This window comes from Monodelphis domestica, chromosome 1, assembly GCF_027887165.1.
Source record: "Monodelphis domestica isolate mMonDom1 chromosome 1, mMonDom1.pri, whole genome shotgun sequence".
NCBI classification, from domain to species: Eukaryota; Metazoa; Chordata; class Mammalia; order Didelphimorphia; family Didelphidae; genus Monodelphis; species Monodelphis domestica.
The window spans coordinates 697,386,628-697,414,275 of NC_077227.1; the positions used below are offsets into that span (position 1 = coordinate 697,386,628).

At 46.1% G+C, this 27,648-nt stretch overlaps 2 protein-coding genes and 1 long non-coding RNA gene across 12 annotated transcripts in view; 2 read left to right on the top strand and 1 right to left on the bottom strand.

Annotated features, from left to right (window-relative positions):
* OSGIN1 (oxidative stress induced growth inhibitor 1) overlaps positions 1–4,522 on the top strand; it is a 49,630-nt gene extending 45,108 nt beyond the window's left edge. For all 8 annotated transcript variants that reach the window (XM_007477233.2, XM_056810171.1, XM_056810168.1 and 5 more), the window contains 3 exons: positions 174–365; positions 568–659; positions 3,121–4,522. In XM_007477233.2, coding sequence (XP_007477295.2) covers positions 174–365; positions 568–659; positions 3,121–4,057 — 1,221 coding nt within the window. In that variant the 3' untranslated portion in view covers positions 4,058–4,522. The remainder of the gene's footprint in view (positions 1–173; positions 366–567; positions 660–3,120) is intronic.
* A 116-nt stretch (positions 4,523–4,638) lies between these two features.
* LOC103103208 (uncharacterized) lies at positions 4,639–16,973 on the bottom strand. Its single transcript, XR_459494.3, has 3 exons — positions 16,821–16,973; positions 8,455–8,587; positions 4,639–6,922 (listed from the first exon to the last, which is right to left on the bottom strand). It is a non-coding gene; the product is annotated as an uncharacterized LOC103103208 (long non-coding RNA).
* NECAB2 (N-terminal EF-hand calcium binding protein 2) overlaps positions 7,436–27,648 on the top strand; it is a 55,978-nt gene continuing 35,765 nt past the window's right edge. For 2 of the 3 annotated variants that reach the window (XR_008914873.1, XM_003339772.4), the window contains exons 1-3: positions 7,436–7,720; positions 10,604–10,628; positions 25,909–26,017. Coding sequence is in view for 2 of the 3 variants with exons in the window: in XM_003339772.4 (XP_003339820.3) it covers positions 7,490–7,720; positions 10,604–10,628; positions 25,909–26,017 (365 nt within the window). In the remaining variant the exon portion in view is untranslated. The remainder of the gene's footprint in view (positions 7,721–10,603; positions 10,629–25,908; positions 26,018–27,648) is intronic. The other variant, XM_056810183.1, reaches the window with a different exon arrangement.

Below are 27,648 nucleotides of genomic sequence, written 5' to 3' on the forward strand. Positions count from 1 at the left end.
AGGTCAGAAAGACTCATGCCCATCCTCATTCATGGTCTTGGGCTGGCCCTATCAAGGCAAGCCACTTAGGTTCTTTGTGCCTCCATTTCCTCATCTGTAAAAAGGAAGGGATTGATTCCAAAGGTCTCTAAGGTCCCTTCCAGCTTCAAATGAGATATTTCTCTCCCTGATAGGACTTGGACTATCTGTCAGAGGGCTTGGAGGGCAGAAGTCAAAGCCCTGTGGCCCTGCTCTTTGATGCTCTCCTGCGCCCAGACACAGATTTTGGAGGAGATACTGAGTCTGTCCTCACCTGGGAACATCAAGCAGAGCGAACGATCCCCCACCTGGTCCTGGGTCGCAACCTCCCTGGAGGAGCCTGGCATGTGAGTTGGGGGAAACAGAAATTGGGGAGATCAGGGGACTTGAAGTAGATTTATGGGAATTTCACCCAGTGGGTGGCCCCTCTGCCTGTCCCTGATGCCCAACTCTTTTTCCATTTTTTCCCACATATTCTTCCCTCCCTTAGATGGACCCTGGGGGAAGGGGATAATGGAAGCAGACACTGAAGGCTTTATTCTTTTCTAGTCCATCGAAGGCTCCATGGTGACCCTAAGCCAGGGCGAGTGGATGGGACTCCCTGACCTGAAATTTAAGGACTGGATGAGGCTGAAGTGCAGGTGAGGACAAGATGGGACCTGACTGCAGGGGAAGGAGGGAAAACTAAGGAAGCAAGGGTGCTCCAAACCAGAGAAATGCATTGCTTCTCCCCCCAGTTGGGGCAGAAGACCCAGGATCTGGGCTAACATCCCTCTGAGGCTGGTCCAGGGTCCGTTTAGTTTTCATTTTGTGTTTTGTGGCCCAGCTGTGTGATGCCAATAATGATGATGCTGATGTCCAGTTATATAGCACTTTAAAATTTGTCAAGTACTCTATGCACATTATCTCATTTGAACCTTACAACAACCCTGTAAAGGTAAATGACTAGTCCAAGTTCACACAGCTAAATTTCCAAGTGAACCGTTGAAGCTGAGTCTTCCAGACACCAAGTCCAAAACTATCCACTGCACAAACTGTTGTTGTTCAGTCATTTCAATCAATTGCATCTGACTCTTTGTTATCCCTTTTGGGTCTTTTGTTTGTTTGTTTTTACAAAGATACTGAAGTGGTTCACCGTTTCCTTCTCCAGATCACTTGACAGATGAAGAAACTGAGGCAGACAGGGTCAAGTGACTGTCAATATATGACCCACAGGGATCTTTATTTCTGTTTTCCGTTGTCCATTTTTCAGTCACGTTCAATTCTTCATGACCCCATCTGGGGGTTTCTTGGCAAAGACATTGGAGTGATTTGCCATTTCCTTTTCTACCTAATTTGACATATTAGGAAACTGAGGCAGACAGGGTTTAATGACTTGCCTAGGATCATCCAATTAGTATTTGAGGCTAGATTTGAATTCCGGTATTCTTGACTCTTGGCTCTTTATCTACTGCACCAACTAGCTTCCTATAAAAGAATAGCCAGCTCTTCCTTGATTCTCACCCTGTCCATCCTACCTTTTTCCATCCTATAAAGTGCAAGAGCCCCCTCCCAATGCTGCTCCCTAAAGGCGGTTGCATGGTAATCAGAAAGACCTGAGTGACTCCTGCCCTCAGATACATGTTAGCTATGTAAGAAGACTAATTACTTGACCTTCTTACGCTTTCTTTGCTTTCTGAATAAAATGAGGGAACACAGTGACGTCCAAGGTCCTTCCCATGGCTCTGATCTCTCTACTTTTGAACCATCCCTGGGTCAGTCACATCTGGCAAATACATGTTACTTCTCCACTGAGAGGCAGGGTACATGCTTTCTCAAGACTGGAGTTTTACAAAAAGAAAATTTTATCAAGGAAATAAGGGTGCATGGAGAGGCAGCTAGGTGGTTCAGTGGATAGTGCCAGATCTGGAGTCAGGAAGACTTTCATGTTCAAATCCAACCTCAGACATGAGCTGGACAAATCACTAAAACTCTGTTTGCCTTAATCCATTGGCGAAGGAAATGGCAAACCACTCTTTGCAAAGAAAACGTCATGGAGAGTATTGGCATGAAATGGTCCACAGAGTCACAAAGAGTTGGATATGACCAAATGACTAAACAAGGGACTGAGTAATTTCCTGGAAAGATTATTGAACTGAGAACCCAGATCCTTTGGGGCTTCAAGTCCTTCGGGGCTCACATCTCTCCCAGCACCATCATTTTATGATGCTTTAAAAAGAGCCTCCCACAAACCTCCCATCCCCATCACAGAAGGATGAGTTTACAAAAATAGAGTTTCTACTCAAACTTTTGGTCCAAGTTTGCTTAAAGTCTGAGCCATGTTGGCCAGCACAACTGATGGGGTCCTAGACCCTCATTCTTTACCTTTGACGTAAAACCCTGAGCCTCCAATCCCTTAATCTCCCCACCTTTTATGCCCTTGGATGATTCCCTTCCAACTTTCTCTCTTTAGACTCCCCATCCCCTCCAGGGATAGGGCAGAAATAGACATTCTTATCACATACACCTGTCTGGTTGGACTATAGAAATAGCTCACATTTATACAGAACTTTTAAGATTTATGAAACACTTTTACAAATATGACCTCATTTTATCCTCACAATAATCCCAGAATTATCCCCATTTTACAGATGAGAAAATTGAAACAGAGAGATTAAGTGTCTTGCCCATGGTCACACAGATAGTAAATATACCTGACATAGATAGGAAGTCCTGAGGCAGGATTTAAATTAAGTTTTTCCTCACTCTAAGGCCAGTGTTCTAAACTCTAAGAAGCTAATGGGTAAGGCTAGCAAGGTGGCTCAGTGGATAGTGAGCCAGGCCTGGAGACAGGAGATCCTGAGTTCAAATAGGACCCCAGACACTTGCCTAGCCCTTACTGATCTTCTGCCTTGGAACCAATATTTAGTATTGATTCTAAGTCAGAAGATAAGGGTTTATTAAAGAAAAGACACAATGGCGGCAGCAGCCAGTCTCTTTAGAAAAGCATCCGTGGTATTCTAGGATGCCAGAGGCCCATCTTTGGAAGGGTATGGACTCAAGTGCCTCCATAGTTCAGATTTCCTACCCTGACTCCTAACCCTCTTCTTTCTCCTATCACAGGGGCCTTCGGGACAGCCGGGCCACCGCTGGGGACATCGCCCATTATTACCAGGACTACGTAGTGAAGAAAGGGCTGACTCACAACTTCTTCTGTGGCTCCATAGTCACAGCCGTGGACACAGAGAGCCCAGAGTCAGAGGAACAAGATGGCGGCCCCTTGTTCCTGGTGAGTGGCTTTATGACCACCAAAGATGGAAACCAAAAGCCGTTCACTTTCCGGGCCCGCAATGTGGTCTTGGCCACGGGAACATCGGACAGCCCGGCCAGGCTAGGCATCCTGGGTGAGGATCTTCCATTCATTCACTATGAGCTCTCTGCCTTAGAAGAGGCCATGAAGGCTGGGGCTGTGACTCCTGCCTCTGACCCCGTCCTCATCGTCGGGGCTGGGCTGTCAGCGGCCGATGCCGTCCTATTCGCCCGGCACTACAACCTTCCGGTGATCCATGCATTCCGCCGGCCTGTAGATGACCCTGACCTCATCTTCAACCAGCTCCCCAAGAAGATGTACCCCGAGTACCAAAAGGTGCACCAGATGATGCAGGAGAAATCCATCCTCTCTTCTGCCACCTTCAGGGGCTACTTGAGCCTGCCCAGACACCAGCCCCTACTCTTCCAGGAGGACCATCACGCTGTGTTCCAGGACCAAAATGGGGAACACAAGCGGTTCAGAGTGTCCCTTGTTCTGGTCCTCATCGGCTCCTACCCCGACCTCTCCTTCCTGGCCCACGGTGGCGCTGACCTGACTGTAGACCCAGACCAGCCACTCAGCCCCAAGAGGAATCCCATTGAGGTCGATCCCTTCACCTACCAGAGCACCCGGCAGAGGGGCCTCTACGCCATGGGGCCCCTGGTAGGAGACAATTTTGTGCGATTTGTACAGGGAGGAGCATTGGCTGTGGCCAGCTCTTTGCTGAAAGAGAATAGGAAACCCCCCTAGGGCTTCCCCTGCCCACCCAACATGCCCCCAACCTCACAGCCCCAGCTCAGACAAGGAAGCAGACCAGCTCAGTCCTGCCTGGTAAGGTCCATCATGGGCCTCCCCTAGAGGGATGTCTCCCTGCAGTGAGACAACGTGTATATAAAGGGGGGAATGGGAAGGGTGGTGATTCTAAAGACCAGTTCCTTGTTCATATGCCAAAGCGTCAAGGCTGCCCAAAGGTCAGGACCATCCCCTGGGACAAGTACAACGTGGGTCTGGCTGGACCAGGGTCTGAGAAGTATACCTAGTGCTGACCAGCTCAAAGGCTTCTGAACCCAAACTGGAGATTTGCAGGCATCTATGAAGGTCCCTAAGCCTGGGTCAACGAGCAACGCTGAAGACTGAACTGAGCCCCAGGAGGTTGCCTTCCTCCACCTTCCCCAGGAAAACTATACCTTGAATAAACCAAATGGCTCCAAAGTATGTCTTGGAGAGAGTGTGTCTTTGTGGTATAGCTGTTTGTCTTTGTGTAGTGATCCCAGTGATGCCAACTGAGGCTGTGTCTGTAAATCTGTGTGTGTGTGAGAGAGAGACAGAGAGACAGACAGAGAGACAGACAGACAGAGAGATACACAGACAGACAGACAGAAAGGGAAGGTGGGGTAGGCTTGTGACATTTGGTGACATTTCCCTATCCCTCACCTCACCATTCAATCATTTACCAAAGTATGTCAATTCTTTTTCCAAAATTTCTTAGACCTAGCCCTTTCCCCCTCTATTCACTCAGCTTCTATGCTAACTCAAGCTTTTTGGTATCATTCAATCGTTTCAGTCATGTCTGACTTTTCATGACCCCATTTGGGGGTTTCTTGGCAATACTAGAATGGTTTGTCATTTTCTCCTCCAGCTTATTTTACAGATGGGGAAACTGAGGCAAGCAGGGTTAAGTGGCTTGCCTAGGGTCACTTGGCTATTAAGTGTCTGATTAGATTTGAACTCGAGAAGATGAGTCTTCATGACCCCAGGCCCAGTACTTTATGCATTATGGTGCCAACTTGCTGCTCTAGCTCAAGCCCTTCTCCCCTTTCCATAGTAATACTGTGAGAGTCTCCTATTTGTTCTTCCTGCTTTCAGTCTTTCCCTCTCCAATCTATCTTCCCCACAGATACCAAATTGATGGTGATGTTCCTAAAGCATAAATCTGACCATGTCATCTGCCTACTCCAAAATTTTTAGTATCTCCCTATTGATTCTAAAATAAAATGCAATCTCCTGCCTAGAATTTTCTTAAAACTTTACCTTCTGCTTTAGTATCAGTTCTAAGACAGAAGAGGGGTAAGGGCTAGGCAATCAGAGTTAAGTGACTTGCCCAGGGTCACACAAAACTAGGAAGTGCCAGAGGTTAAATTTGAACCCAGGACCTCCTAGCTCTTGGTCTGGCTCTCAAGCTTCATCTCCAAGTATCATTTCTAAGACAGAAGATCGGCAAGAGCTAGGCAATCAGAGTTAAGTGTCTTGCCCAGGGTCATAGGACTGGAAAGTGTCTAAGGACAGACTTGGCTCAATGAGCTGCCCCTTTGCCTGGAATTTAAGGTCAATAATAGCATGGCTCTCAACCACAATTCTAGTCATGCTTCCTATTAATTCTCCTTCACAATTCTTTTACCAAGTCAGATTAGCAAGCCAGCTCTTCCCCATATATGATCATCTCCCACCTCCATCCCTTTTCCAAAGTGGTGCCTCATGTAAAACAGTCTCCTTCCTCACCAATGCCTCATAAAGCTCTTAGCTTCCTTGATAGCCCAGCTCAGGTGCCACCTTGCACATGAAACCTTTTCTGTTTCCCCAGTTGTTAGTATTCTCAGACTTGAAATTTATTTGTATATAGCTTGTATTGCCCTCTATTCATCCACGCTATATTTCCTTAGAATGTAAGCTCCTTGAAGGCAGAAATGTTCCTGCTGTTTTGTCATCTATATCCCCACTGCTTTGAAAAAAGCAGGACTTTTCATGTTTGTGGACTTGAATTTTATTGATTTAAATGGAATGGAGGGAGAGAGAGAGAGAGAGAGAGAGAGAGAGAGAGAGAGAGAGAGAGAGAGAGAGAGAGAATAGGGAGGGGAGAGGGGAGAGGGAGAAAGAGGAGGGGGAGACAGGAGAGAGACAGAGAGAGACAGAAAGAAACAGAGAGATAGAGACAGCCAGAGAGAGAGAAAGAGAGAGGCGTGATAGGAAAGAGAGAGAGGGAGAAAGAGGAGGGGGAGACAGGAAAGAGAGAGAGAGAGAGAGAGAGAGAGAGAGAGAGAGAGAGAGAGAGAGAGAGAGAGAGAGAAACTCAAGGTCTGAGAGACCAGATGTGAAATGATGATAGATTTCAAGCTAGAAGAGTTTTTTTGTTTGTTTTTTCACTATTTCTCATAATTCATTTTACATACAGATGAGGGAAGCAGCCAGGTTAAGTAACTTGCCCAGGGTCATACGCCTAGGAAGTTTTGGGGGTGGAAACCCCTCTTGCCTTCTAGCCCTGTGGATAAGGAATGGGATGGGACAGAATGGGAAAGAATGAGATGGAATGGGAAGGGATGGGATAGGAAAGGATGGAATGATATGGATAGGAAGAGATGAGGTGGGATGGGATAGGAAGGGTTGAAAGGAGATGGGACAGGAAGATGGAAAGGGATAGGATGGAAAAAGATGGACAGAAAGAGATGGGATGGGTCCCAAAGGGCCCTGGGAGGGGTGTAAGTAAAAGATGCTCAATGAGCCAGGGAGTCCTGCGAATGACAGTTCTGAGGGTTTTGCCGGCAGAGGGAGCGCCTGACTTAGAGAAACTCTTCTTTACTTGCTTGCCCCTGCAAGCTGAGGAACCAGGAACAGGGAAAGCTGCAAAGAAGGATGGATGTGTTGGAGGCCTCAGGGGCACTCCGAACCTGGACTCCATTCCTTCCTGGACGCTAAGTCCAAGAGGCCCAGTCATTGTACACACCTCAATTCTACCCCTCCTACCCTCATCCCCGACCCCTGCCTTCACAGATTCCAACTGCCCTAATGCGCCCTCCAGTTCTTCCCAATGGGACTCAGTCCCTAGTCTTCCCCCACCCCCACCATCCTCAGAAATAAGGGGAAGGGAGGGAGGCCGTTGGGGGTCCAGGGGAGTTGCAGTCTCAGGTTGGTCTGGGATGGAAACTTGGGCCCAGGGAGGTGCCCCCCTCCCGGGTGTCGTGGTCCTGTCCGCCCCCCAGCCTGGGTCCCGCGTCCCGAGTCCCGCATCCCACGCGGTGTCCGGGGGGGCGGGGTCTGTAGCGCCGGCGCCGCCCGGAGCGGGCTGGGAGAGGTGGCCACGCGTGGGCGGGCGGGCTCTGGAGCCGGGGGCGGGGGTCGGGCCAGCGGCGGCGACGGCGGCTCGGGCGGGAGGGAGGCGGGAGGCGGGAGGCGGGCGCTGCGCGAGCTATGTGTGAGCGGGCGGCGCGCCTCTGCAGGGCCGGCGCGCACAGACTGCTCCGGGAGCCGCCGCCGCAGGGCCGGGCACTGGGGGGGCTGCTCCGTTGGGTGGGAGCCAGAATGGGCGAACCCCGGGAGCCGCTGGCCGATGGGCAGGCGGCCAGGACTGGCCTTGGGCTCTGTCCCACCCCACCTCCGCCCCCATCTCCGCCCCGGAGGGGCACCTCGGTCATCCTGGACGTGAGTACTGCCGGACTCTCTCCGGGGCCCTTCCCCGGCCTGGTTGCTTCTTCTTCTTCTTCCTCCTCTTTCTCTTCCTCCCACCCGCACCCCAAAACCTCCCTTCATTTCCTCCATCTCTCCACCGTCCCCCTACGGTCTTGGCATCCCAGATCTCCGCACGATCCTAGCACCCCTTCCTCATCTATCCCTAGCTCCCGCCTCCCCGTTTCCCATCCCTCGCGATCCCCATAAAAGCTTCCCCTTCTCCCTGGGGCTCTCTCCTCCCTCTCTACCTAAATCCGACCTGACTCCTTTTCCCAGCCCGAGGACCCACAGTCCCCACCCCATCCCACTTCCCAGCCTCTCTGCTCCTACTCCACCCCTTCGCCTTTTCTCCCAAATCAGAGCCTCCTATCGATACTCTCCCCTAGAGTTCTCCAGTTCCTCAACCTGTCCAGCTCAGCCCTTTCCTAAACCCAGACACCCTCCCTGGGACGGTCCCTTCCCTAGATCTTGGCTCTTTCCTCAATTCTCTTTCTGGATCACAGTCTGTGTCCAGAGTTCCTCCCCCTTCTGGTAGGACTCTCTCACCCCCTACCCCCCACCCCCACCCCGCAATCTCCCTTCTTCTCCTCAAACCTGGTTCCCCCCTCTCTGGTCATCGCCCCACTACAGCCTCAGCTTTAAGAATCTGCTTAGATGGGGTCCGGTTTAAGGGGGCGATTGGGGAATAGAGTCCAATGAGTGTAGACCTGATGGTTATGGGGAAGAGTTGAGGGGGGAGATTTCTGGGGTCTTGTTCTCTTGCCAACCAGGTAGAACGCAGACCCCGTGCTCTTTCTCTCCAGCAGTGGTGAACGTCAGTGTGCAGAAAGTGGTGGGCATCTGGGTGGAGAAGGGGAGGGGAAGAGATATTTCAACTGGAGAGATCGAATCCAGAGACCCTTCCCTCCCTGTTCCCCACCTTTTCTTTCAGTGTCCTAGGGGTGGGGCTGTTTCTTGCCCTAAGTGCCCCCTAGTTGGTCAGACTTTGCCTTGCGATGGAATCACCCAACAAAAATATATGGGTTCCAGCCCCAGATCTTCTCTTTGTGACTCTGAATAAATCATTTCCCTTCAGTCTTATTAAAAAAAGATTTCGGACTGGGTGACCTCTCTGATTCTAGTTTCCAAGATTCTACCCAGGTCAGGCTGCCCATATCTCCTTACACTTAAAAAAGGAGCGGCTGCTTGTCTTTTCTCTCTCACCCTGACCCCTCCTCAGAAATCAGCTATCCACAGCAAATGGCTCTCAGGCTGGTAACCAAGGCTACTCAGGCAGTGAAGCTGTCTAAGGGCACAGAGCATCCAGACAGGAAATCAGGGAGGCAAAAGACACACTTAGCAAATTTGTTACTGAAGACCCTTCAGGAACTAGATGGTTGTCATAGTAGCAATAACAATAATAATATTATATTTTGTAGCCTTTAGAAGCATTTGGAGAGTGTTTGCAGCCTTGTTAAATAGATAGAACATGTATTAATATTCTTGCTTTATGGGTGAGGGAGTTGAGGCTCACAGAAGGGAACTTACTTGTCACCATCATACAACTACTGGAGCTTGGTTTAGACCCCAAGACTTTCTTTTGTTTTATACTGCCAGTCCTTCCTCCCCCACCCCTCAGCCCCTTTCAACCCTGATTCATCACTGCCTGGCCTCTGTTTCTCTTTTAGACTCTCTTAGATCCCACCAGAGGTCCCCACTAGCAGCTCCCCCAAAGAGGCAGTAGGTCCTTTTCATCTGAGTTTCAATTTCTTGTCCAGGTACAAAAGATTAGTTAGTATATAACAGCTCCTTCATTCTTTCTAAATCTCTGACCTCAAGGTCCAAGTGGACCCCATGGCACAGAAACCTGGGCCCCTCTAGGAACCGAGTCACTCTCCCCACCCCACTTTTCACCAGGTGCCAGGGGAGGCATAATAAGGAGTGGGTCATTTTGCTGTCTGTCACTTGGGGCCAGGAGGAACTCTTTGCTCCACTGAGTCAGGGAAGGTCCTACTCAACTCAGATTTGGAGGGGTAGGCAGAAAAGGGGAGGAAAAACAGCTCCTAGCCTCCTTTTAACACAGCATATGATAGGCGCTTAATAAATGCTAATTGACTGGCTCACTGATGCTTTCCTTCCCTCAAAACAACCTTCTCAGGAGGCTCCACTAATAGCAGCTTAGTAGCACAGTGACTAGAACACTAAACCTGAAGTCAGAAAGATGGGAGTTCAACTCCTATCTCAGATACTTATTAGCTATGTCACTGGGCTAGTGGCTTTAATTCTGTTTGCCTCAGTTTCCTCATCTGTAAAATAGGAACAATAATAGCACTCTTCTTCTGGAGTATTTATGAGAATCAAATGAAATCATATTTGAAAAGTATTTTGGAAATCTTAAAGCACTTTGTGTAAATATGAGCCTCCCTTACTTGCTTGCATCTTGTCGGAGCTGCCACCACAAAGTTTGGCCCAGCCCCTGGGAGAATTGGGGACCCTTGAAGCATTTGCCTCGTGTCTCCTGCTACCCAGAGGGATGGGAGGCAGCGGAGAAGATGAGGGCTGAACGTGTCCCCTGGCCTTATTTGTATAGGGGTGTGTGTGTGTGTGTGTGTGTGTGTGTGTGTGTGTGATTGTACATCTGGGATTCTGACTGTGACTTCATGTATGTATGAAGGCTCATGGCTATATCTGTGATATCTGTTAATATAAATTTATATATATATATATATATCTGTGCTTCAATTCAAATCATCTCCATGGTCTATCTAAGGCTCCTCTCTCAGGTGGTGAAAAAGGGTTTGGAAATAGGTCCTGAGAGCAGGGAAATGGGGGTGTTCCCCACCCCCCAATATTAACTTGGATTCTCTTTCTTTGCAGATTTTCCGCCGGGCTGACAAGAATGGTGAGTACTCCCTGGCAAAACTCAACATATGAAAAGAGGGAGAGATGGCAGTTTAGGCTCTTAACCTGAAGTCTGTGAACTTATTTTTAAAATATTGTGGGGGGGCAGCTAGATGGCTCTGTGGAGAGATAGCCAGACCTAGAGGTGTGAGGTCCTGGGTTCAAATTTGACCTCAGACACTTCCAAACTATGTGGCCCTGGGCAAGTCACTTAATCCCAATTGTCTAGCTCTTATCACTCTTCTGTCTTGGAACTGATACTTAGTATTGATTCTAAGTCAGAAGGTAAAGGCTTTTTAAAAAAATATATTTTTTGAGAACTATATTTCAATACAATTGGCTTCCTTTATAGTTCTATGAATTTTTTTTATTTAAAAACATGATTCTGAGGAGTCCACAGGTTTTCCCCAGACTGCCAGAGGTCCAGTGTAGCCCCCAGTAGTGAGAGTGGACCCCAGTAAAATCAAAGCAAAGGTCTGGCCAGAATCACTGATCTGCATGAGACCTTGAGTCTGTCTGTAAGTCTGTCTTTGACCCTCCCGAACCCCACCACATTCCTCTTATCTCATTCTGTGACCCACAAATAATTTGACAAGCTGGACATGTCAAGTGGCTCAGATGAAAAGGACCTGCTGACTCTTTGTCTGGGGGAGCTGCCAGGGGGGACCTCTGGTGGGATCTAAGAGAGTCTAGAAGAGAAACAGAGGCCAGGCAGTGATGAATCAGGGTTGAAAGGGGCTGAGGGGTGGGGGAGGAAGGACTGGCAGTATAAAACAAAGGAAAGTCTTGGGATACACACACACAAAATTAAGGACCCTACAGTAGAGACACTGAATCCAGAAGTCTGTCTCCAAGACGGGATCATGAGAGCCCAAGATGGGCCAGATAGATCCCGTCCTTGCAGACGTACCGTAGGCTCCCACGTCTCATCTGTGACTTCATGAGAGGGACTCAGGGCTAAGCCAGTGAGAAAAGGCCAAGTAGGGAAAGGTTTGGACAACTGGAGAAGGTTTAGACAACTTGGTGAACCACGGAACACCAACAGAAAGAGAAGGATGAGGGAGACATGGAGTCCAGTCCAGGTGGATGAGCAGCACCGATTGAGACTGTTCCAGTAGCCAGACCATATGGGGCTGGGATTGGATCTGGCCTTTTGACTTTACCCCCTGCCCTCTTCTCCTACCAAAGTCCCCTCCTACTACCTCTCATTTTGAGAGTAATCAGGCCAGCCGAGTACAAATGCCAGCAGATCCTTCCAGGTCAGAAAGGTTTTAAATTGGAGACTATTCCAGACCACAGATGTATTTCTGGTCAGCCGACCAACTTAGTGGAGCTCAGAGAAAGCAACAACCATATCGGCCCATGAGAGATTAATGTTCTTTGGCCACAACAACTCTGGACCCTGGACTTGGAGCCAGGAAGACTCTGTTTCAAATCCCACAGAAAACACTTTCACGCTATGTGACTAGGCATATAGCCTCACCTCTTTGGGCCTCAGGAAAATGGACTCATTGGCTTTGTCGGTCCCTTCTAGCTCTAAATCTAAGCTTCTATGATTCTTGAAGAGGTTGTGATTAATGTCACAGTAGAAAGCACCCACACTGATGAAATTACAGGTCGTTAAAGGATCTGGGCCCCTTCGCCCCACCTCCCCCACCCCCACCCCCTTGCAAGAGCTGAGCTGTTCCCAGCCTCAGTCCCACTGAGCATGAAGTAGGAGGTGAAGCCCTAGGCTTGAGCTGAAGCTAGAACTGGAGTTCTCTTTGGGGGGCATGGGACGTGGTTGGCAAAACTGCCAGGAACCCAGAAGCTCCCCACTGAGCCTTGGGCTGGCGGGGGCAGAGGTGTAGAAGGGCAAAGTCATCATGCAGGAAAATTAAATGAAATGAAACCCATCATCCAAAATGGGCATCTTGGATGAGAGTGGGAGCAGCTTCTGAATGCATCCTTGCCCCCACCCCCACTTGGTATCTCAAGAACAGAAACAGCAGAGAAATAAATGCAGAGGCAAATACCATCAGCCAAGGATCACTGGTTCTTGTTATCCCCCATTAGGAAGAGGGAATAGTGGTAAAAGGGTGATTCCTTCACTCCCACTTTGAACCCTTGTTTTTGTCCCCTTGGGAGCACTCACACTTGCACACCTTCTATCCCCACCCCCTTCTCCTCCTCCCTTTCATTTTCCTCACCATCCCCTCCCCTCTCACATTGTCCTATCTCCCCACCTCTACTAGAATGAGCTTTGCACTCAGCACTTATGGGCAGAGGGTAACAATCTAGAGGGAAAGAGATCCCCTCTACTGCCACCATTGTGCAAGACCCTGAGTTAAAACATGGTCTCTGTCCTCAAGTATATTACTAGGTTACATTCTAGCTAAGGAGAAAAGTCACACACACACACACACACACACACACACACACACACACACACACACACACGGTGTGTGTGTGTGTGTGTGTGTGTGTGTAGCAGTGTGGAATAGAAAAGCAATACTAGAAGTCTGCAGACCTTCAGGGTTTGGGTCCTGGTTCAGCCACTTATTCCATCTCTCTGGGCCAGAATTGGATCATTGATGGAGGTAGTAAACCTATTTCTTTGGTTGCCCATGCATTTCCCTCTCCAGTCCAAAGATTAGAACCTCCTCCTGTCAAACAGTGGTATAAACATCTGGTTTTGTGCCTAAATACCTCATGGGCTTCTTAAAGGACTCCCTAACAGATGGCTCTTTCCCCTTCCTAAACGATTGACTTCCTAGATAAATCATAAAGGTAACTAAGCATCCATAAGGGATTCCTATGTGTGGATGCTGTGTGTTAGGATACAAAGAAATGCCAAAAAGATAGTCCCTGACTCCAAGGAGTTTATATTCTAAGGAAGGAATATAATGGATAAAGGGGACTGAAAGGGGAAGAAATGGGAGGGAGAAAGTACTCTTAATACATGGTTATTGATTGATTGATGTTGGGACATGGGGGAAAAAAGAAATCCGCAGAGGCAGGAGTGGAGCCTGGAGAGAAAAAGTGGAGAAATGATTGGCTTTGGCACTTGTGTTAAATTGGAGATTTAGGGAAGAAATGATTAGTCAAAGGAAGGGATACCAGGGGTGGAGTGGTCTTCCAAGGTGAGATGGTACTGAGGCATAGTGGGGCAAAGAAATCCAGAAAGACAGAAGTGGAGCCCAGGAAGGAATGAAGGGGTGAACACTAGTGGGCTGGGAGGTGGGATGGGGAGAGTAGGATCATGACATAGGACCTAAGTAGATTTCTGAAGAGAAGGAGATCTCTTCCCAACTATTGGGCCAAGAAGGCTTTCAGGCTTGGGTAAGCAAATAGGAAACCCTACAACAGAGGATGATGATGGAGAAGATGATGGTGATATCAATGGTTATAATGGTGATGAAAATGATGATGATATAGATGATGGTGATGATGATAATGAAGATGACAATGGTGATGTAATGGTGATGAAGATGATGATGGTGATAATCTAGGTGGTGGTAATGATGGTGGTGATACCAGTCACCATTTATATTGCACTTGAAGGTTTACAAAGAGGTTTATGTATGTCATCTCATTTGAACTTCATAACCTTGTGAGTATTGATATTATTCCCATTTTGGGAGATGAACTAAATTGAGGAAAACAAAGGGGTCACACATCTAATGAATACCTGAGAGAGGCTCTGAACTGAGATCTTCCTGACTCTTAAGTCCATTACTCTTGGGATGGCCCCACCTACCTCTATGAGGGCAGGTATTCTTTTATTTTTATTTCTTTCTCTAGGTCTCAGTGAGACTCCTGGAACATAATAGAATCTTGGTATATTTTGGTTGAATTGCCTTGAGGTGAAGGAGCTGGGAAAAAGTGAAGAGGAGATGTAAGGGAGGACAGAAAAGAAGGGGTCATGGTACTATAAATTTAAATCAAGAAGGCACTTTAGAGATTATCTAGTCCTATGCTGGCATGGTGTTGGCAAACCTATGGCACATGTGCCAGAGAGGACTTTTGCTCCCTTCTCCCTCTTCACATGTGCCTGAGGACATTTCTCATATGACCTGCCCCTCTGTCCAGCCACCCAATGGGAGCATTTCCTCCCTCTCTAAGAAGGGGGGGAGGCTCATGCAGAGTGAGGGTTGCAGTTTGGGCACTCAGTCTCTAAAAGGTTTGTCATTACTGGTCTGGTCCAGCTCCCTCTTTTTATAGCTGAGGAAACTAAGGTCCACAGAGGCAAAGTGATCTTCCCCAAATCACACAAATAGTGAATGGCAGAGACAATATTTGAACCTAGGTCTTCAGATGTCAAAATCAAATGCTCTTTTCACTGAGGAAATAAAGAAAAAGCACAGTTGGGTTGAGAAAAACTTTGGAAAAGGGTGGAGGAGCAAAAGGAGACATGTTTGCTGAAGCAGCGAGTCCTTTTCTTTTGGTCCCTGGTGTTATTTTTGACCATCAATGTGTGTGTGTGTGTGTGTGTGTGTGTGTGTGTGACTACACGTGAGAGACCGTTCATCCCATCCTCAACCACAGACCAGGATTTCATTTTCATTGTGTTTCTTCTTCCTCATTAGAAAGCTCAGGAACACTAGGTCACAGGCTATGATTTCTCAGGAATTTAATGGGCTCATTAGACAAAAAAGGCGGAGAGGGAGGACAGTGAGGAGGAAAGAGAAGATGGTTGAGCAGTCCTTTTGATGAGAACAACTCCCCCACTTGGTTTCCTGAGCCTGAGGGGCAGTAGCTGCTCTCTTTCCCTAGCCCTGACTGCTTCATTTCCTCCAGTGCCCAGGTATAGCGATTGTATAAGGGTTAAATTCATGCCACATGTTGCTATGGTAGTTTCTCCAGTCAGTGGTAGAATTTCCAGACTCCAGCCAGTCTTTGTATTTCAATGCCTTATGCCTAGGTCTAAAGGTAGCTAGATGACATAGCGGATACAGTGCCAGACCTGGAATCAGGAAGACTCATCTTCCTGAGTTCAAATCTGACTTCAGACACTAGCTGTAGGCTAGTGAGCAAGCCACTTAACCCTGTTTGCCTCAGTTTCCTTACCTGTCAAATAAACCAGAGAAGGAAATGGCAAAGCACTCCACCATCTTTGCCAAGAAAACCCAAATAGGATCGTGAAGAGTAGGCCACAAGTGGAACAACTGAACAAGAACAAGCCAAATGTCTATGTCTATGGGACACAGAGCTGAGAGGAGGCTTAGTTATCACCTAGACCAAACCACTCATTTTGCCTCCTTTTGTAAAAATAAATTTTATTGATATCTTTTGTTTTTACATCACCTGGATTTCCCATGGTAGCTCTCCCTCCTCCCTTTCCCAGAGCCAATTCTTTTACTGAAGAATAAATAAAAGAGGAAAAAACACAATTGGATACAACTAATCTATATGCTAAAAAGCAGTCTGACATTAACATTACAAGCAGTGTTCCCCACCCATAGTCCTGCTTCTGCCAAGAAGCAGAGAAAGGGGGCAGGTAGGTGCCTGCTCATCTCTCTTTATCATTTCAAGTTTGATTGTTTTGTTTTCCCTTCTGTTTCCATTGTTGTAGTCATTATGGAAATTGTTTTCCTGATTCTGTTTAATTTACATTCATGTGTCTTCCTTTACTCTGTATTCATCACACTCATCTTTTCTTTTCTTTTTTTTTTTACCCATATATTCTGTCTTAGAATTGATGAAGTATGGGTTCCAAAGCAGAAGAGTGGTAAGGTCTAGGCAATGGGGATTAAGTGACTTGCCCAGGGTCACACAGCTAGGAACGCACTTATCATTTCTTATAATTCAGGAATATCCCATTACATTCATGTTCCACAACTTAAAAAAAAAATGCTGCTGTAAATATGCAAACCGCTCATTTTACAGTGAGGGCAACAGGAACCCAGAGAAGGGAAATAACTTATCCAAGGTCAAGTGAAAATCAAATTCAGGATTCAGTTAGGGATTCTGATTGCAAGTCAGATAGTCACTCCACTGGATCCTACCAGAGATTTTGTGAGGCAAGGACCTAGAATACCAACATTATTCAGTCTATCATCCCATCCCATAAGAATTCTTAAAAGGTTTTAAAGGCTGATCAAAAATGTTTAAGTTTTGCTATTGGCCCTCAGGTATCTATTGATTCCTACCCTGTACCTAATAAATGGTCATCCAGCCATTGTTTTGAGACTTTCAATGAAGGGAAACTCACCATCTTCCTTATTCCATTTTCAGACAGCTCTATTTGTTTGGAAGCTTTTCTTCACTCTTTCCCTTCAATTTGTGAGTTCAACACTGAAGCAATGAAGGGCACCACCCATCCATGCACTCTCATCCTGATTAAGGAGTTAGGTGGTGCAATGGATAGAACAGAGGACTTGGAATCAGAAGCTGAATTTGAATCATGCCTCAAACAGTAACTGTGTGACCCTGGCATATCTCTTCACTTTTCTGTGGCTGTTTCCTCTCCATCTATAAGATGGGGTATTAATAATTTCTACCCATCAGAGTTGTGAGAATCGATTGAACTGACACATGTAAAGGGTTCTGCAAACCTTAGAGGGTTATATAAATGATAGCTATTATTATTTCTTGTCCAAGTCCTACCAGAAATCCTCCAAAGGGAGTCTCTTGCCTTTTTGCAAAGTCTACCCTTTGCTCCTAGTTCTGCCTTCTGGGACCAAGCAGAATAAGTCAAATCTCCCTTTCGCATGATACTTAAAAATAGCCCTCCATGTCCCCCAAGTCTTCCCTCATTGTTGGTCTGATTCTTTGTGACTCCCTTTGGGGTTTTCTTGGCTAAGACAATAAAGTGGCTTGCCATTTTCTTCTCCAGCTCATATAACAGATGAGGAAACTGAGGCAAACAGGGTGAAGTGACTTGCCTGGGGTCACACAGCCATTAAGTGTCTGAGGCCAGATTTGAACGCAGGTTTTCCTGACTCCAGACCTGGTGCTCTAGCTATTGCACCATCTAATTGCCCTCATCTTTTCTAGTTCTTTTAATTAACTCACATGTGGTATAATCTCAAATCCCTTCATCATTCTCATTTGCCATCCTTTTGATGCTCTCCAACAAAGCAATTTCTTTCCTAAAATGTGGAGGTAAGAATTGAATTTCTGTTATGAAGAATCCAGAGGTTGTCTGACCAGGGCCTTGAGGAAAGTTACAACATGACAAGAACACAGATTGGACTTCCCGGCACTAGAAAGCTCCAGACATACTTCAGTCTAAGGCTGACATTTCCTCCTCATCTTCATCGTCTTTTGAAGCCTCTCCTATTTGCCCTCCCAAGTCAGAGCTCATTCTTGACCCAATGGTGGGGAGGAGGTCTCCTTCCCTTTAGATTCCTACCTAGATCCTACCTTATGATCCCCATCCCACCTCCACCCATCCACCAGGGTTCACCCCTTCATTCCTTTCTGGGAACCACTTGTGCCTCTTTAGACTTCTTTTCCCACCATGCCACAGCACCCTTCTCATCTTGGAAGACCCCTCCATCCCTGGCACTCCATCCTTTGATTGATCAATTCTTCCCTCAACCTCCAGTTTAAGGTAAGTGCCAAGGCCAATCATATTTCTCTTTTTCTCTCCAGGCTCCACTCTTGCCTCTGTGGATTTCTTTTCTCCCCCATGCCCCAACATCAATCAATACCCATGTATTATTCACTCCTTCGTTCCTCTCTGAGCTCCACTCCTGCCTCTCTGGACTTCTTTGCCCATGTATCACAGTACTCTTCCCACCTTGAAAGATCATTCCATCCCCTGCATCCCTTCCTTTGATTGATAATTCCTCCCTGAATTTCCATTTTAAGGCAAGTGGCAAGGCCAGCCATGTTTACTCCTTTCTTCTCCAGGCTCCACTCCTGTCTCTGGACTTCTTTCTCTCCCATGCCCCAATGTGGGCACCTTCTCCCTTCTGCCCTACTTCTCAGCTGCCTTTTATATGTTGTCTTCCCTTATTAGAATATGAGGTCCTTGAAGACAGAGACCATCTTTCTTTTTGCCTTTATATCCCAACACTTAGCACAGTGCTTGGCACATAGTCATCATTCAGTGGGTGCTGGTGAACGTCTTTGAGCTTGCAATCTACTAGAACCCCCCACCCCAGATCTTTTCAATACCAACAGCTATTTAGCTGAGTCTCCTGCATATTCCTGATGAGTGGGGAGGGGAGGGTTCAAACATAAATATAAGACTTCTGCCTGAATCCTTATTAAATTTCATTCGTTTACATTTGGCCCAATATCTGAGCCTGTCTCTTGCCTTTTGGGGGCCCTGATATCCCACTTGTAAACCATCCCCCCTAGCTTCCTGCCATCTCTAAATTGGATAGGCTTGCCAAGGCACTAATAAAAATGTTAAACAGTGCAGGGGCAACGGGCCACTCTGCTAAAGGCCACCTTCCAAGTTGGCACTGAATAATTAATAGCTCTTCTTTGTATCCACTCGTTCAACCATTTCCAAATGCGCCTAACCTCTGTCATCTGACCCACAGTCACCATCTTTTTCTACAAGAATAGCATAAAAGCCTGTCACATGCTTTGCTTAAATCTAGAGAAAACATGCTTATAGCATTCTCCTCCTGATCTATCGTCAGGTACCCTGTCAGAAGAGGAAGTGAATTTAGTCTGACCGTAGTGAGCACAGATTCCTTTGTAGATGATCACCAGCCATCCATTAATAACTCGTTCTTGTTGTCCGGTCCTTTTCAGCCACGTCCAACTCTCTGTGACCCCACTGGGGATTTTCTTAGAAAAGATACTGGACTGATTTACTATTTCCTTCTCCAACTTATTTGGCAGATGAGGAAACTGAGGCAAACAGTAACTTGCCTAGGGTCACATAGCTAGTAAGTGTCTGAGGCTGGTTTTGAACTCAGGATAATGAGTCTCCCTGATTCCAGCCCAGAGGTCTATCCACTATGCCACCTAACTGCCCTCTTTATTTATACATCTTAATTTTCCCCCCAAGAATCAAAATCAAGCTTAGTGACTTCTTTATCTCTGTAAATGCCTGATCTTCTTTGGGAGAATGTAGCCTACTTGAGGGCAGAAAGTAGCTTTCATCCTGTCTTTCTATCCCCAGTGCCATGTACAGCAGTAATACAGTGCCTTTCACATTGAAGGCACCTAGAAAATACTTTTTGGAACTAAACTGGCATCTTGTTCCTTCCCCTTTTTGAAAATTGTAACAAAATTTGCTCTTCTCCAATCACTTCAGTTCCCTAAGAGCTTTGTGATAGAGGTCTATTACAGCTTTCTAATGTCACTAAGAATGACTCAAGGGGCAGCTGGGTGACTCAGTAAATAAAGAGCCAGACCTGGAGACTGGAGGTCCTGGGTTCAAATCTGGCCTCAGACACTTCCTAACTGTGACCCTGGGCAAGTCATTTAACCTCAGTTGCTCTAGTCTTTACCACTCTTCTGTCTTGGAACCAATACTCAGTATTGATTCGAAGAGGGAACATAAGGGTTAAAAAAAAAAAGGTGGATTCAGGAAGGAGAAAATTCCCCATAGTCTAGAATAGTCAGGGAAGGCTTCCCAGAGGAGGTGGGCTTAAGCTGGATATAGGACAGGTATGTTAGAACAGCTGAGGAAAGGACAGAACAAGACATACTTAGTGTAGGGAAGACAGGAGCAGATAGGTAATATGGGCAACAGTAGGGTGACAGGAGTTATCATGATGAATGGGAAAGAGATCAGTTTGACCAGATAGGATTTCTCTCCGAGAATTGTGGAAGATTTCACATGTTAGGTTGTACAGGGTCTTGAAAAACAGTCTAAGGAGCTTGAATTTTTAGATCTAGTGAGCAATTGGGACACATGGGAGGTTCTTGAGGAAGACACTGGCATGTTTAGTGCTGTGTATTAAGAGGAATGGGATGCTATGCATGGAGAAAGGAGAGACTATGGTTTGGGTGGTCGTTGAGATGGCTTCTCCAGTAGTTCTGGTGTGAGGTGATAAAGACTTAACCAGTGTAGAAAAGGAGGCAGTTAGGTGGCTTGATAGATGGAGAGCTGAGCCTAAAGTTAGGAAGAATTGAATTCAAATCTGGCCTTTGAGACATAGTAGCTGTATAACCCTGGACACGTTGCTTACCCCTATTTATCTCAGTTTCCTTATCTATCAGATGAGCTCAAGAAGGAAAATGGCCAACCACTCCAGGATCTTTGCCAAGAAAACCCCAAATGGGGTCATTAAGAGTCAGACTCGACTGAAAAAAAAGTGTAGAAAAGGAAGGGTTGTTACAAGGGTCATCAAGAACGAAGTTATTATGAGGCTTTCAGAGCTTCTGAAATGTTGGGAATGAGGAAGAAGGAAAAAGATAAAGACAAACCAGACTTTCTTGGTCTTGGACATGCCATTGCCCACCTTGGTCCATGGTCCAGTCCAAGCCATTTCATTGACTTGGTGACTCTTTCTCCTAATTGGATCTGGATTCATTAGGCTTGTGGTTTGTCATTGATGGATACTGGAAAGTCACAGAGCACAGCTCATTTTGTGTGTGACTGACCTGTTTGGTTTTAGACGTGTCCAGTTGGAACAATCAGAGCATTTGGAGCCTAAGAGGACTGAGAGGTGGTCTAGTCTGACCCTCCCACTTTCCAAAAAGGGAAACTGAGGACCTAGAAGACAAAAGACTTACCCAGGTTCCAATGGCAAATTTGTGAGACTTGGGATCAAATGAGATAGTATATTTGTCCAAAAACACTTAGTATAGTGCCTGGTGTTGTATGAATGCTAATTCCTTTTCCTTCCCTAGCAGGGACAGATGAAAATGGAGCCAGAGCCAAGGTTGGAGGGGTGGGTTGTGGTTGATTTTGGAGGATGGGATGGGCAGAGGGCTGTAAGGTAAAGGAGAGGAGATCTTTGGGGGGAAGTGATGAAGGTGGAGAGATCACAGCCTTGACCATCCAGGAAGAACCAGAGCCAGCCAGAGACAGTGCGCCATGTTGCCCACGCTTCCCCCCCACAGGAGAGACATATGAGACACTTAAGTGTGTGTGTGTGTGTGTGTGTGTGTGTGTGTGTGTGTGTGAGAGTGTGTGAGTGAATGTTTTAAAATAAGGAGTCTGGCATTTGAAAGGTCACGCTCCACAGAAGCTGCCGGCTCTTGCTTGTTAGCGAGGTGGCCAGCCTAAGCTCGTTATGGAAGCTGCCAGCCCAAGCTTGTTAGTGAAGGCACCAGTCTCACTTCGTTAGCTCAGACACACTTGAATACACGCAGACTTGAAGTTGATCCAGTGTACAGATGCCAGCACCACGGTCTAATCCAAGCCTTTTCATTGACTTGGTGACTCCTTCTCCTCATCGAATATGGATTCATTAGGCTTGTGGTTTGTCATTGGGGATGATTGCTCTCAGGGCCATCTTGGTTCTTTGTGTTCTCTCTAATCACTGAGCTCAGGCACCAGAGCAGAGATCTGGGTAGAAAGAAAGAAAGAAAAAATGATGCAAAGTAAGACAGAGACTCTGGGACATGGTTCCTCCTTCTCTCTCTTTCTGGCTCTCTTCCCCTATCCTGGGGAAGGTGGAAGGAAGGAATGGACCCACCAAAGGGCTCTAAAGGGCAAGCATCCCATTCCCCCTTTTTTAAACCCTTACCATCCATCTTAGAATCAATACCGTGTTTTGGTTCCAAGGCAGAAGAACAGTAAGGGATTTGAGTGACTTGCCCAGGGTCACCCCTCTAGGAAGTATCTGAGGTTAGAGATGATGAATCCAGGACCTCCTGCCTCTAGCCTGGCTTTTTTATCCACTGAGCCACCTGGATGTCCACCACACATCCCCTTTGCTTTGCCAGAACTTGTCTGGCCTCCAGGAATAACTCAGGACAATGAAAGTTAGTTTCTGAAAATAATGACAAGAAATGTCATTAAAAAAGGACCCCCCAGGGGCATCTGCGTAGCTCAGTGGATTGAGAACCAGGCCTAGAGATGGGAGGTCCTAGGTTCAAATCTGGCCTCAGGCACTCCCCAGCTGTGTGACCCTGGGCAAGTCACTTAACCCCCATTGCCTAGCCCTTACCACTCTTCTGCCTTGGAGCCAATACACAGTATTGACTCTAAAACGGAAGGTAAGGGTTTAAAAAAAAAAAAGGACAGCACTCTCTGTTGTAGAATAAAGTCAAGAGAACCCCTGACTCAAGCAGAGAAAAATGTAGTGTGTTGTTCTCAGACTCAGCTTTCATACTGGGAATGTGAAGTATAACAGACATTTATTTAGCTCCTGCTGTGTGCAGAGTTTAAATAAGTCATGATCCCTGCCCAGAAGACTTTATAGTCTAGGAGATGCTAACACAGGTGAGCATAATGCATGCTATTATGTGATAAACACATTAGTAAAGTGCCGATAATAGTGTTGCCTTGGATCCGGGAAGGAAGGTCATTCCTGGGAGGTGGTGTATGAAATGGGCTTTAACTCATGATTATGAATGCCACAGGTGAAGACAGTGAGAGAGAATTCCAGACTTAAGGACCAATTTGAGCAGAGATCCAGGGAATGCCTGAGGGATGCTGGGTGATCCCATTTAAGAACAGAGTTCGTATGGAAGAGAGAAGGAGAGTGGTGCTAGATTGTGGAGAGCCTTACATATGATGTTCCGGAGTTCAGACTTTATCCTGGAGGTAATAGGGAGCTACCCAAGAGGTTTGAGCAGAGCAGTGATGAGACTGAATCAATTCACAACAGAGATGATTTTGGCAGTAGCCTGGTGGATAGATTGGAGGAGGAAGAAAGTCAGTGTCCTAAACGGTTGTTGTTGAGTCATTTTTTTTCCATTGTGTCTGACTCTTTGTGACCCCTTTTGGGGTTATTATGGCAAAGACACTGGAGTGGCTTGCCATTTTCTTCTCCAGCTCATTTTCCGGATGAGGAAACTGAGGCATACAGGATGAAATGACTTGCATCTGAGGCCAGATTTGAATTCAGATTTTCCAGACTCCAGGCATGAGTGCTCTATCCACTGAACCACCTAGCTACATATGGCAGTTAGGACCTTTACAGAGGAGATAGCAGTGGAATCAGAGAAAGGGAAATGAATATAAGTGATGTTGAGATAGGACCAAATTTTAATTGGCTTTTGCCAAATGAATAAAAAGGTGTTTTTTGGGTTTTTTTTTTAGCACTTATTGTATACAAAACACTTGCTGGAATACAAATAAACCTATAAGACAGTCCTTGAACCCAAGGAATTAGCACAGGGCCTGGCCCATTGTAGATGCTTAATATATTCTTACTGACTAAATTCATATTCAAATGGGTTCAGGGAGGAAGATGGACATAACATATATAGATTTCAGTGGCAAGTGGGATGAAAAGATCCCATGAACCCTTGGGAAACAGAGAGGGGAAAATCTAAGATAAATTCAAGATTTTGAAAATGGGATCACCCAGCATCCCTCAGATGAATAATGATGGCCACGGACAAAGTCAAGTCAGAAGTAAGAGAAGCTTTATAAAGAGAAATAATGAAATAATAAGATAATGGACAAAGCGGAGAGGCATCATTCTCAGTGGCTCGAGGAGCAGAAAAGAAATAGATAGACGTCATAGCTCATCAAGGAAGAGATTGAGGTCAAACCACCTCTGGAGTAACTAATGTCCCTCCACCCAATTCCTCATGTCTGTCTGTCTGTCTGTCTAGGAGAACTGTGTCCTGCTGGGGTCCTCCTCCCCAACCACCCAAGATACCTGGCCAGAAGGCCATAGAGTTCTCTTGGAGGGGGTTGTCTCTGATCTCCTCCAGGAGGATGGGGAGGAGATTCTAACAGCTGTGCCTCCCAGCCCCTGGGGGTAAAGGGAGAGAAGCCAAAGTGGGAAGAGGGAAGGAAGGAGTGTTGGGAATGAGCAGATGGAGAATGCAGAAGCTTGTCTGTGTACCCTATGTGGAGCCCACAGGGCCATCTCCCGGGAGGAGAAAAGCCAGACACTCTCACCCAAGTTTAGAAGCTACTGAGACAGTTGGTTGGACCAAGAATAAAGTCAAGAAAACCCCTGAGTCAGATAGAGAAAAATCAAGTGTGTTGTTCTGCTATCAAGCCCCTGTGCCTCATCCTGGGTTAAGGGTTTGCTTCTGGGCCCCATGGAAATCCTATCCAAATTCCCCATGCCATGAACTATCCAGAATAAGTTCTAGCTTCATGGACAAAGGGAACTATTCCATGTAGATCTGGGCAAATGGCTTATTCCCAATGAAAGGCAGTGGTACAGTGGGAAAAGGTCTGATTTTAGAGTCAATACAGCCTGAGTTCAAATCCTGCCTTAGATGCTTAGTTCCTGGGTGGTACTGGGTGGAGTTACTTAGCTTTCTTTGGCCTCAGTTTCTCCATCTGTAAAATGATGGAGTTGGGCTAACTGGCCTCTCAGGGCTCTTTTAGTTCTGGAGTTATCTTATTATTTTTAAATATTTTAACCCTTACTTCCATCTTAGAATCAATACTATGTATTGATTCCAACAGAGAAGAGCAGTAAGGGCTAGGCAATAGGGATCAAGTGACTTTCCCAGGGTCACACAGCTAGGAAATGTCCAAGGACAGATATGAACCCAGGACCTCCCATCTGTAGCTGTTATTATCTCATGATTTATAAGTCTCTAGCCTCAGAACTACAGGGTGAAAGATAGATTGGACTGGACCCTCTTTTCCTGATATTTATATCTTCCTCTAGAAGTAGCTCAGGACCTGCCTTTTCAGAACCAGGAGATGGAGCAGGCTAGGGATAAGGGAGGACTAAACCCTCAATGGTCCCACTCTAAGGGAAAAGGAGGGACCTGGTAATACAGGTGATAAGAAAGAGGACAGAAGACTGATCTGAGATAGAAGAGAGATGGACATTCCCCTTGGGCTCAGACCTGGATGTTACCATAACTGGAAAAGAGTTGATGTTAGGGAATGAAACGTGTGGTACCCCTATACTACAGATAAGGGAGCCAGTTGAGAGTAGGAAGTAAAATAAGGGCTCTCCATGCCCCTAAGTTAGCACCTTAAAACATGCCCTAAACAGTAAGGATTTAGGGCAAGCATGTGAAGTTTGGGGATTACCTCTATTTTGGGGGCATTACCTGGGTTTGGGGAATTGTCTGTTGATTGGGGATTATTGAGGTTTGGAATCTTCTGGATTTGAAGATTGTCTGTAATAGAGATTATCCCTGAGTCTGGTGATACTTTATGATTTGGGGATTGTTGTGTGTTGGGAATTACCTGGTTTTCTGTTCTCTTTGCTCCTTGGTCCCACTGGATCACAGGATCGCTCTTGTCTCCAGGTCCTTGACACCTTGTGTCTTCTTTCTTTTAGATGATGGGAAGCTGTCCTTGGAAGAGTTCCAGTTGTTTTTTTCAGATGGTGTCCTTAATGAAGAAGAACTTGAGAAGCTCTTTCACACAATTGACTCCGACAATACCAAGTGAGTCCTTATGTTTCCCCATCTTGGAGCTGTTCCTGTAGCCTAGGACTACTCGCAGACGAATCAAAATGCGAGAAAATGGGAGAGAGACAACTATTTTCATTTGACAATCTTCTGTTTTCATCACTAGTGGAAGAGAGACCTTGGATAGCTTCTATAATCTAAAAACATCAGCTTATCCAAAAGTCATTTTGCTTAACTTTTCAAGGAATTCTAGATCACATTGGGCAAGATTCATAGAATCTTAAGGGACTTTAGAGGATCTGCATTGCTTTTAGTGTGATCATTGGGTCCACAGATCTGAAATCTTTCTTGGCTTCCTTCTAAGGGAGAAGGCTAAGGTCCATCTCCTCAGCTTGCAAAGGGGAAAATAAAAACCTTAAAAGGAAAAAGGAGGGTACAACTAGATGGCTCAGTGGATTGAGAGCCAGGTCTAGAGTTCACAGGTCCTAGGTTCAAAGGATGGACTTTTTAGAAATGTGGATTGTCCATCTATTCTTTTTTTTTTTAAACTCTTACCTTTTGCCTTAGAATCAATATTATGTATTCATTCCAAGGCAGAAGAGTGGTAAGGGCTAGGCAATGGGGGTCAAGTGACTTGCCCAGGGTCACATAACTGGGAAGTGTCTGAGGCCAGATTTGAACCCAGGCCCTCCCATCTCTGGGCCTGACTCTCAATCCATTTAGCTACCCAGCTGCCCCCACTCATGTGGTTTTCTGATATTGTTACAAGAAAAAATGCTTTTGCAGTAGTGCCTTGTTTTTCCACTGAATCCTTGCTTTAGCTACAAGATCCAATGTGACATTTTCATTTCTCTCATGTGGACGTGGTCCATCCTGACCCTTCCAGCTGGTGACGTTACTCTCCTAGGTCCCGAGTGACCCAGGCCAGGCTCTCAATTAGGCTATGAGTTTCTAGAATCCCAGAATCAAATAGTTAGGAGTGTCCTCCGAGACGAACTCATCCAGCCTGTACCTGATTAAGAATCCCTCCAACAACCTCCCAGCCAGGTCCTTAAGCCTCTGCCTAATGCTCTCCAACCAAGGGTGGAATGTAGTTCTGGTCCCTGGGGCCAGGTAGAGTCAGTGTAGTCACTCTGGCAGGTTTTCCCTGAGCCTTCTCTTCTTTTAAGAGATTTAAGAGCACTGGATGCTCTCCAGTGATAAATGTCTTTCCAGAAACATGGAGCTCAGAATCAGACGTGCCTTAAACAAAGTAGATGATATAGTAATATATGTGCGTATATATGTATATTTATATGTGTGTCTGTGTGTATACATATATTTATGTGTATATTATATTTATATGAACATAAATATTTCCATATAATATATACATATTGACATAAATATAATTATTGTTTCAGTTAGGTCTGACTCTAGATTTTCTTAGCAGAGACACTAGAGTAGTTCGCCATTTCCTTCTTGTGAGAATTAAAATTAATGTGCAATAACTCAAGTATTATATTTATAATATTATATTAATTATTTTTATAAATTAATGTATTAATAATATATTAATAATAAAAATATAATATTTATTAAAATAAATACTAGAGTTAAAAGGGAGCTAGCTAACTCAAGCGGTGGTGTTGAGAGAGAAGAGGAAGAGGGAGGAGTCCCAGAAAGTT